The sequence below is a fragment of the Hevea brasiliensis genome, chromosome 7 (genome assembly GCF_030052815.1).
Source record: "Hevea brasiliensis isolate MT/VB/25A 57/8 chromosome 7, ASM3005281v1, whole genome shotgun sequence".
Lineage (NCBI taxonomy): Eukaryota > Viridiplantae > Streptophyta > Magnoliopsida > Malpighiales > Euphorbiaceae > Hevea > Hevea brasiliensis.
Window position 1 is genome coordinate 104,842,564 of NC_079499.1, and position 12,042 is coordinate 104,854,605.

General features: G+C 28.7%; 1 protein-coding gene and 1 pseudogene across 1 annotated transcript; both read left to right on the forward strand.

Moving 5' to 3' along the window:
* Window positions 1-2,220: 2,220 nt before the first annotated feature.
* On the forward strand, window positions 2,221-3,508 carry LOC131181608 (proline-rich receptor-like protein kinase PERK15). Its single transcript, XM_058150445.1, has 3 exons — window positions 2,221-2,821; window positions 2,982-3,282; window positions 3,399-3,508. The coding sequence occupies exons 1-2, from the start codon at window positions 2,443-2,445 to the stop codon at window positions 3,071-3,073; spliced, it is 471 nt and encodes a 156-aa protein (XP_058006428.1). The 5' UTR covers window positions 2,221-2,442; the 3' UTR covers window positions 3,074-3,282; window positions 3,399-3,508.
* A 1,696-nt stretch (window positions 3,509-5,204) lies between these two features.
* Window positions 5,205-5,982, forward strand: LOC131181434 (BTB/POZ domain-containing protein At2g13690-like; annotated as a pseudogene).
* The last annotated feature ends 6,060 nt before the right edge of the window (window positions 5,983-12,042 follow it).

The window sequence follows — 12,042 nt, forward strand, 5'->3', positions numbered from 1 at the left end:
TATTTAATGAAATCAAACTCCAATTGCTCTCATCCCATCGCATATGCTCTTTATCTATATATATATATATATATATATATATATATATATATATATATATATGAAAGAATTCAATATACAATTCACCAAACCGACTCATAACAATCATGGCAATGACTGATTTGTTGATGCAATATGTAGTGAGAAAATTAAATTTTTAAAATTAAATAAGATTTAATTAACATTTTAAGGATAAAATAAAGTAAATATAATTTTATGAAAAAAGAACCTTTGTACATAATGAAAATATATTGAGTATTATAAAATTTTAAATTTTAATTTAAATGAGGATGAATTAAAAAGTATTAATTTAAATAAGAAATATATTTAAAAATTTAAAATAAGAATAATATTTTAGAATTTTAAATAAATTAAAAAATATAAATAAAATTTATTTTAATATATTTATTATGAAAATATTTTTAAAATATATTTAATGAAATCAAACTCCAATTGCTCTCATCCCATCGCATATGCTCTTTATCTATCTATCTATCTATATATATATATATATATGAAAGAATTCAAAATGCAATTCACCAAACCGACTCATAAAATTCATGGCAATGACTGATTCGTTGATGCAACATGTAGCGTGAAATGTAATTTTATGAAAAAAGAACCCTTGTACATAATGAAAATATATAGAGTATTATAAAGTTTAAAATTTAATTTAAGTGAGAATGAATTAAAAAGTCTTAATTTAAATAAGAAATATATTTAAAAACTTAAACCAAATAAGAGTAATATTTTAGAATTTTAAATAAATTAAAAAATATAAATAAAATTTATTTTAAAAAATAAATAATGCAATTAAAAAAAAATTATGAAATATGAAAAGTAAATTAAGTCTAATTTTGATTTACGCACCGTGTCATTCGACTTCGTCTTAGTCCTCCTTGTGTACTCGACGTGAAATTTCGTCCTGTCAATAGTTCCCAGAGCCACTGCAAACGCAATGACCTTTATGCTCATGAAAAAGGACTGAGTCATGAAAATTTCTTCCCTGAAATAGGTTGGACTTGATTTTAGCTTTGAGAACGAAAATGAAAGACATGGGAAAAAAATTATTATACCTTAATTTTTAATCATGAAACTGTAATATGTTGGGGTTATAAATCCTGAATAGGGGAAAAATATAAACATAAAAAGATAAATATAAAGGGTTAGATTGTAACATTAATTTGATTAGTCATTTTGATGTATAAAATAATATGATACTTATACCAAATTAAAATGAATTAAATTATAATTCGAGTAATATTTTCTTTAAATTTAATATAATATATTAAATGTATATAGTAAATATTTTTAAAGAGAATGAATTATATAATAATTCAATTAATCTAATAATAAATTGAATTTACAAAAGCTATCAAAATCATAAAATGGTTGAATATCATCCAAACATTCCCCTACATATGTAATGGGAAAAATTATAAAATTATTGAATTGTTGAATATCATAAAATTATTATTATTATTATTACAAAAGCGGTAGACATAGTCTAGTAATGGCCACGTCCCCTACATATGTAATAGGAAAAATTACTCATTAGTCATTACATTTTAACAAAAGTAACTTTAGCGTCCTTATTTTTTAGTTCATGGACTATTAGTTCTGTTATTGTTTTAAAGTAATTTTTTTATTAATTAAGGTATTAAAATAGAGAAAATAATTATATTATTTAAATTAGGATGGGATAGTCAATAGATTTAAATTATGCGTCATTCGACTTCGTCTTCGTCCTCGTGAATTCGACATGAAATTTGGTCCCGTCAATAGTTTCCAGAACCACTGCAAATGAAATGACCTTTACACTAATGAAAATGACTGAATTATGAAAATTTCTCCCCAGAAATATGGACTTGATTATAGTTGCATTCAATATATAATAACTAATAACTTTGAAAAAACTAATAGAAAAGAGAGTAAATAAAAAAAGATTTGAGAGTATTTACAGTATATAAATATATAGATCAGTGAGAGGAGGGTGATTGAAATTTGGAAATTTTATAAGTTATACGCGGATTTGTTTTAGTCTTCATCTAATGAATTTATGAATCGGTCAGAATTGGCGGGTGGACTCTAGTCTCAAGCTTAAAAAATCTCCCCCCTCCCCGGCAACCCCCCCCCCCCCCCCCCCACCCCAACCTTCAACTATATATTGATGCACCCGTCTCTCTCTCTCTCTCAGTGATCGTGGTAGCATAACTGTTGGTTGGTTGGGACTCTGCAACGATTGATCATGGCTTCCTGCTTTCGGTGTTTTAATGAAGAGAGAGCTGACACCACAGGTATTGTTTAAAGTATTTCTGATGTGTATGGGTTTGTCTCTATTTTCTTTTTTAGTATAATTGGCTAGCACTACTGAGCCAAAACTGATTGAGCTGATTGGCGTATATGTCTACTCTTTCTCACATTTCTCTTTCTCCTTTGATTTTCTCATATGTTGGACCAGAACCAAATCCACTTGGGTTTAGGAAATATAAGTATGAGGAACTATCACAGGCAACCCAACATTTCTCCAACGCAACATGCCTTGGCTCAGGTGCTTTTGGTGAAGTCTTCAAAGGAACAATAGATGGACAAGTCGTTGCTGTTAAGAAAATTAAATATAAAATGGAAGAACAGCAACAAAATAAAGTAGAGGAGATTGAGTACCTTAAAAGAGTGAGTCACCCAAATGTTGTTAAGCTGATTGGCTATTGTGATGAAGGTGCTGATAAATTGCTTGTCCTGGAATTTGTTCCCAATAGGACCTTGAGATATCATTTAAATGGTGAGTCCTTTTTTAAGTCCTTATAATTGTAATTGTCAGCAATAATTACTGACTTCCCAATAGGACCTTGAGATATCATTTAGATGGTGAGTCCTCTTTTAAGTCCTTATAATTGTAATTGTCAGCAATAATTACTGACTTCCGTTTATATTTTTAACAGATGAAAAGAACATTTTGGAGTGGTCAAAGAGAATGAAAATCGCTAAATACACTGCGTATGGGTTGCATTATCTACGTGTAAATTGTGAGTAATTTCACTGCTTTCTATATACTATATGATTAGATGTTTAGGCTGGATGTGTGTTCGTTTCTTTCTTTCTTTCTTTTTTATTTTTTATTTTTAAGTGTGCTATTAATATATTTTCTATTAAAATTTTACTATCTTTCCAGGTAAACCTAAAATTATACACCGAGATATCAAGACAGATAATATTCTTCTTAACGAAGAATTTGAACCAAAGGTAATAATATGATAATAATAAAATTTTAACATTTATAACCTAAATTATATATAATTTTTTTTTAGAGAAAAGGAAAAACTGTGTGAAATCCTTAATTAAATGGATTTTCTTTTCAGGTTGCAGATTTCTCCCTTGCCAAGTTTTTACCAGGTGCCAATAATGTTAGCCATATCACCAGTGTATTGAGAGGAACTAACGTGTAAGATCATTTTTCTTTTTCTTGTTAAGTATATGGCTGCGTATATAGTTGCATGTAGGGGTGTGCAAACGGTCGGTTTGGTTCCGAACCGAACCGATAAAATTGAAAATCGAAAATAAAAAATTTTAAAAATCGAACCGAACCGATTGATAAGAGAAAACTAAACCGAATCAAACCGATAAATATTGGTTCGGTTCGGTTTTAAACCGATCAATCGAAATTATCAAAATTATAAACCGAACCGAACCGATTAAATTTAAAAACCGAACCAATTGAACCGAATTAATTGGTTTGGTTCGATTTTTCGGTTTAAACCGAAAACTGCTCTCCCCTGTTGCATGGCTGTCAGGGTCCACTTTCTAAATAGTACTTATAAACTAATAATGGAGAATACACCAATTTTTAGGGCTTCTTCATTGTAGATTTTATTTTTTTTGTTTTAAATCCTAACCTATTAATTCATTGCAGTTATGCAGATCTAGAGTATGGAAATATACAAAAAGTGTCTAAGAAGTCAGATGTCTATTCCTTTGGCGTTGTGCTTTTAGAACTAATTACGGGAAAGAAACCATTATTTGGTGAAAATGACGATGACAATATCGTTAATTGGGTATGTTACTGATATATATATGTCGAATCAAATGAATTTAAATCATTTCAAGTGTTTTTATTTTTTTTTATATTAAAATGAATTTTAGGTCACATTCAAGTTAATTTATAGGTTGGGGATTTTTTGGGTTCACATATTAATTTTTTTAGAAAATAATTTTGGAGTGAAAAATTCAATTAAGTTGACCAAGTTGATTTAAATTATAATAAGAAAAATATATTTCCTTTACATTAAACTGTCCTTAGAAAGGGAAAAAATTATAGAAATGATGGTACAAAATTGATGTTTAATTTTGATAAAAAAATAATAAATACCTTTATTTATTAATGTTCAGGCAAAATCTCGGATTGAAGAAGCTTTGAACAATAAGAAATATATAGATTTTGTTGATTCCAGATTACAAGGGGCTTATGATGAAAGAGAATTACACAAAATGATTTCTTGTGCTAGAGATTGTGTATATGAACCTTCAGCTTCTCGACCAAACATGAGAAAGGTAAAGATTTATGCAAACTATAAAAATAGTTATAAGATTTCACCATATCTATAAGTTAATAAAATTATCATAGGCAAAATAAATAAATTACCTCATACATATATTTTTTTCACTGGTGACATTTAAAACTTCCATTTTAATATATATATATAACATTGTCATGTTATGTCATGCAGGTAATTGAAACTCTTGAAGAATATGAATATCGAGATATTATTAAGTGCGTCTGGTCCACATCCGTTCTTACTCTGAAAACACCAATTCCACCTTCGTAGAATTAAGAAAAAACTATTTTATTGTGTATAATAAAGTACTATTTTTTAGTACTATAAATGTATCTAATAATTAGTCATATATCTCTGATAGAGATGACTCCTCGTATGGTAATAACTTGTAACATGTTGCCGATTAATAAATACTTTAGTTGATCTTTTTCACTTTAAAGTGTATATGGTGTTGAAATGTCTTGAGTTTAAATCTTATCATTTATTTATTACGAGATTAATTACTTTTATGATAAAAAAGGAGATAACTACCTCCTACTGTGTAGTCCACTAATTACCACTCAATTCATCTAGCCTTCACTCTATATATATATATATATCCTTGGTTAAATTTCGTATTCATTTTCTTCATTAGTAAATTTTGTGCGCTTAAAGAATTTTTACTTTAATTTTGTCAATCCTAACAAGTTCACTAGTCACCGTTTTGGAGAAGGCCTCCAACATTTACCCAATTGGAAGGCAACCAAAAGAGAAACAGGTAAACCGTTGATTGAACGCATCTCCCGACAAGTATAACATCAACTGGTTGCTAGAAATTCTTCTTGATCAGCAGATGGGCGAGGAATTTGTGGATATATGGGCAGATCAGGGGAACTGCTTAAAATGCATGAGAATATATACATCAGATATATATGATCGCTTAACAGGATTTCTGCAAACCTATTAATTGCAATGGGGACCAGAAAAACTGCATTGCTGCTCAGAAGCAAGAACAAGGCTTCTCCAAACGTGGTTTCACCCAATGCTATCAGATTTTGGTTGGCTGCAGAGATGCAAAAAGGGGTTGGACATGAAGGCATTGGAAGAAGCCATAGGTCCGATACTCCTCGAAAGCAATAGTATATGTTGTTTTATGGAATGGTTCAGGTGTTCCTCCAAGCATGGCACTGAATGCCCCAATCTCAGCAAAAATTCCAGATTTGGTGGCACCGATCATTCCTAAGAGGCTCAGAAACTAATTATGCCATTGTATCCAGGTAAGAGCCAGATTGAGGATTCTGAAATAACAGGAATTGAATAATTTAGATTAACCATGGTAGAGATAAAATGGCAACATATTTTTTGAGAGATTGTCTGCATCTTTATCAGGAGGATCCATCAGAAACTTTAAGAAACATGCATAATTGTTCCTTTTCAGCATAGACTCATGATCAATGTTACAATTTCAAGGAATTCAACTTACACTAAATATATATAAAAATTGACTGTGAGAATTTGCTAATCACCAAACCAGGTTATAGTAAACCATCAGCCGTTCAGATATTTGACCTCCAACAATATCGACACAAACTGATTCTGAGGAAATTCTCCAAGACTCTCTTAGAGAGAATGGAAATTTGAGTGCTAACTCAAAGTGGAGAATGAAGCTACTTGCGGGAAAAAGAAGACAATGTTCCTTTTATGAGTCAAAAATTATAATTAATAATTTAACTCATTAAATTGATTAATTATAAATTGACTCATATAGAAATTAAAAATTACCTACAATTCTTAAAACTTTAAATTAAGTCCACACATAATTATTAAGACATAAAACAGTCTAAATAAAATTTATACTTTGGTCCATAAACCTCTAGAATTATTTTATTTTATTTTAATCAAGTCCAACTTGATAACCCATTTTAATTTCTCACTTTAAATATATATATATGTGCGACCCATTAGGTTCCTCATATGTTGGCATCAAATATAATTATAATCCTTCTTAAAAATTAAATAAAATTAATACTTTAATTTTATTATCAATTCATAATTAATTAATTATATTTGTATATCATTATTGATATCTAACAATATGTAATGACCACCCAAATAATAGAACTTGTCAAAGTGATTTGATTAACATTTCTGTGATTAATTTATTAATGTAATTAATATCATCATAATATTTTGATTTATACATTGATATATGGAATTTGCCTGTTATATATAAATCATTTTTGTTCTTCTAGTGTGATTAATTAATTAAATAAATAATATTCTTAATCTTATTTCACCTTGTGCTAGGATTTAACATTCTACACTAGCCTAGAACAATTGAAATATTTTCTCTAATTACCTAAGATGATGAATTCTATCTTGATAATTAAATATCTCCATACAGTTCATAATATATCCAATAACTGCCATATTTGTTATCCTTATATACAATGACATGTGAGTAATATAAAAAACATAGTAATTTTTATATGAGATAACTTAGTATCTCAAATCAAAGGATCACTTACATGGCTGTACCTTGGTTCTAAGTATTCCATATACCTCAGCTTAATGAGAACTATTGCTTCATTTCATAAAGAAAAGAATGCAATGTGTACTGGTCTCAACAGTTATATCAATGTCTAGTCTCGATAGAATATTGACTATGAACATTTGAAACAATGTTATAATACAATTAGAGTTTCACAATTATAACTACATTATAATTTTCATTGCTATGCACATAAGTCCCATGGGCTTTATTTTTATTAGTTAATATTCATTAAAATTAACATGAATATTAAAGATAAAAGCAGCCTCTATTAATAACAATATATATATATATATATATATATATATATATATATATATATATATATATATATATATATATAATTAAGTAATCACAATTGCAATTAATATATTGGCAGCAGTACACATCATTAACAAGTATTTCTATTAATTAAGGAAGTCCAAATTTCTAACTCCTTCAACTTATTTAATTCAACTTGCAAGCAAACAAAATGATTTATGATATTTGATTGAAATAAACAATTAAAATATCATTAAGTGATTGGGAGAACTATTAAAAAGAAATAGCTATAGCTATTGGAGTTACTTATGAAAAGTAACTAATACTCTTATTTTTCAAATTCCAAGAAGTTCCTCTTCTCATACGAGCTTGGGACAAAGAAAATTATAATGAAATTAAAAACAAATATTTAAAGATGAAATTATTAGAATGATTTATTGTGCTTCATTTTGTGTGTACAAACTTGCATATTATTGTCCACAAATGAGTGAGGTACGTAAAAGATTTATTTTGCCAGTCTTATTTTATATTAGAACAAAAAGAAAATAAAATTGTGCTGACTAATAGTCCTTGACCATGGAAATTAATAATTTATAGGCTTAAGTATTAATTCTATCATTATAACTACTTTTTGATGCAGATTGTTGAAGTCCCGCGATTGGATAGCATATGGTTAAGTCAGACAAAAAAAAAAAAAAAATTAAAAAGGAAAGCTTATGGTTAGTCAATGATATCACTTTCCTTTACCATGGAGCACCGTATACATGCACCACACGTAACCCATGTTAGCTTTCTTATTTAAGTATTGACTCTGAATTTATAAAATAATTTTTCTTAATTTATTGTGACGTATGGAGCTTTGCAGTTTTTCTTTACTGATTTTAAATATTATATATTTTTTTTAATGTCTCGGTGTATTATTTTACCTGAATATATATATATTATGAGAGTGAAAACAGGAAATGCATTTATAACAAAAAAAAAAAAAAAAAACCGACTTTTCATGTAGATATATTGTATTCCATATGCAGATTTTATAGCGATTTTCTTTCTTCTTGGCCAATCCAGTTGTTACCTTCTTCAGTTAAAAATACGAACTCAGCTCAGTAATTATTGCGAAAAATTACAATGGCGTATATTATTTGTAAAACAAATAGCTAGCTTTCAAGATAATTAATTATATAAGTATGAAAATCTCAGGACTCACTGTTTAAATGATGTCTCAATGTCTTGTTGGGAACAAACTCTAAAACAACCAATTTATCAGCGCCTTCATCAGGTTAACGGCGTTTGGGTGACTCACTATTTTAAGGGACTCAATCTCCTCCAACTTATTTTGAGACTGTTCTTCCTTTTATATTTAAGTTTCTTGATAGCAACCACTTGACCATGTAGTGATCCCTTGTAGACATCACCAAAAGCATCTGAGCCAAGTTCATTTTGGTTGGAGAAAGACTGAGTTGCTTCTGAGAGTTCCGTGTAAGTATATTTGCCCAACCCGCCTCAAAGTAAGAAGAAAGAAAATTGTAAGAAAGACTGCAGTGCAGATATTGTCTCTAACCTACATAAAAACTTTACACAATACCTGTGGTTTCAACACTCTTTCCAGAACAAAACCCAAAACAGGAAGCCATTGCAGACTCCTAAAGAACAGATGTTAAGGTTGAGACAATGAGACACACATGTATATGTATAAGATATAGTTACTAGTCAATTCAGGTTCAGGGTTATATATAGTTAGAAAGACCAAAAGTAATTCAGCCTTATCATATAAAATAATAACTACTTATAGAATATCTCTGTCAAAATAATACCCAAAATAGGAAGCCATGCATCAATTAAGGATCCTGCTCAAAACTTTGATTTTTCTGTTATTGCATGACCAAGGCTCTGCTGTACTTGTTATCTGGGGGTCCTTTTTATGGCTATGCGTTCTGGAAATATTACAATGTATTTGGAGAAGCTTTTGTTGGTGGCTCCCTGGTGCTAGCATGGTTTGAGCTTCAATGGAAAATTGTTTGCTTGTGGTGTGTTTTTCCTGCGGCAAACTCCTCCCTTGGCTGGTTCTCTTTTGGTTGAATTAGGATTTTTTTTTTTTCGCCGAGTTTCCTTTGGTTGGGTGGCTGCTAGTTATTTTTAAATATTAAAATACATTATTAATTATAAATATTTTATATATATATATATATATATATATTATTAATTAAAATATATAAATTTAAGTACATTCAAATATTATTCAGATAATATAATCAAATTTGATAAGAATTTGAGTATTTACAATACTAACTAGATTCAGATAGAATGATTTTTACGAATAATTTATAAGTTGCTATCCCTATTATAATCCAAAAAGAGTAAAATAAATAAATTTTCTTAAATATTTACTATAAAAATTATTATATAACTAATTAAAATATATACAACAATAATAGTAATTAAATTTTCCAAACTAGTTAAATTTGACTATATTGATTACTTTTCAACATTTAATTATATTCAAAATTAATTCCATGTCAATGTTCAAAGATTATAAATTTTTTAATATTATTTCTTTTCATTTCATTTTTAGTCCCTTTCTCTTTATTTTCATTTCTTTTACTGTTAATTTATCACAATTTCACATTAAAATATTTTCAAGTCAATAAGATTAATTCAAATTGAATTGATAATTAACCTTCAATTTTAAACATAATTTGAAATTTTATATAAATTAAAATAAATTATAAATAATATTAAAAAAATTACTAAAAAAAATCCTTTAATTTTATTTTTTAATTATATTTATATTAATTAAATTATCAATTAAATCATATACTTTATAACTTTTTCCTAATGATGCTCTATGGTTGTTCGGACGCTACAACAAAACTGGCATGATGTGACAATCGGTCAGTGAATTAACAAAATAGGTGACGACAAGGTATAATTGATAAAATTAAAAATTTTAAAATTTAATGAATAATTTAATCAGCATAAGATATAACAAAAAACTGAAATTATTGATTTTTTTTTACAAATTTCCCCAAAATAAAATATAAAACACATTTACGAATTACGATAAACTTTGAATTTATTCGTAATGTTTAATTAAATCAAAATTTAAACTTCTACATTTAATTGTAAATTAAATCTTTTTAAGGACCTAAACTGTAAAATATTTTTATTGAATTTTGAATGATAAAGAAAATTTCATATCATTATTAACTTAGACTAATCTTATTAAACAAGAATAAATTTTTAAATCACATGGATATAATCGATTTGTAGTGATTATGTATATTTAATATAACACCCTGAATTTTTAAATAATTATTTTATATATAAATTATAATATTTTATTTTATTATATGTTATGGAAATTAAATTAAAATTTTTTGAATTTTTAAAATCAGGCTTAATTTTCTTGAGACAATAAATTTTATTAAATTTTAAAAATTATTTTAAAGACCACGTAGCAAATTTAAAAATATATTTAGATTCTAAATTTTTTTTTGAATTTTTTATAATTTTTTAAAAATTTTCGGGTCTCATTTCGGATCTCAAGGCAAAGTAAAAAATTAAATTTCGGGTACTTTGAATCGAACCCACCAAATCAAATTGAATCGAATCGAACCAATCCATTTTCTTTTTCTTCCTTCCCTCCTATGTCACACCACCACCTCCCCTTCTCTTCCATTTTTCTCTCTTCTCTCACCTCTCTCCTCCCCACCACCGGTCGACCACCGCTTCCCCTCCCCCACACGCCGACGCCCCTTCAGCAAGCTTCCCCACCGCCGGCCACCCTACAAATCGCTGAAAAAATGTGCCCAAACTTCTCGCTTCGCGTGCGCATCTCTTCGTCTTTCCAGCCTAATTCTAGCTGATCCAACCACCAATCGGATTGGGTCCAATCCCAAACGTGTTCTACTCCTCGAGAGCTTTCCAAACACACCTACAACATAAATTTTTATCGAGTGATTTGTCTGAATCAAGCCCAGAAAGTTTTAGCCAATTTCGACTTTTAGACTAGATTTCTCTCAAACCGGGAACTCCACAGGAATTCCGATACCACTAGTATGCTCCACTCAGCGAGAGCTTCGTAACGATATAAATTTCAAATTTTTTTGACACTGAAATTTCAATGGGTGCTATGAATTTTGTAATATTTTTTCGGGTCTTTAATGAGTTTATTTAATTAAATAAAAATTACATTCTAACTCCTGGTGTTGTGGGCTTTGTGTAAGTGTTCCCATTTCGCGAAAATTCCACTAGCGCTCAAGTCTGTATTTTTGGGCCGAACAAACGAGCTACCAGATCCACTTCGGAAGTAGGTCAATATCACAGTCCATCCTACCATTTTTAGACACCCCAGATGTGTTCTAAGCGTCAGAATTGGCGTAGGTAAACCTAAACTCCAAATTGCTTTTATTTACCAAATACCGAGTTTAGAATAAAAATTTATAAAATATTCGTGGGTAGATAGAAAATTATAATTCCTTTTGCAATAGCTTAATAGCATCGTTAAGAACTGCAAGGCACATTTATAGAATTTTTAAAGTTAGTTTAGCTAGTTTTTGCAAAATGATAGTTTTAAGCTTTATAACCGAATTGTGCAATTACTTGAGATTTGTCTGATTTAACAGGCCCAGAAGGGGCTATGTGATGTTGTTGAGATGT

Coding starts and splice junctions, on each gene's coding strand:
- LOC131181608 (XM_058150445.1), top strand. CDS start 2,443: ATGTCTACTCTTTCTCACATTTCTCTTTCTCCTTTGATTTTCTCATAT. Junction 2,822..2,981: donor CTTGAGATATCATTTAAATG/GTGAGTCCTTTT, acceptor TATTTTTAACAG/ATGAAAAGAACATTTTGGAG.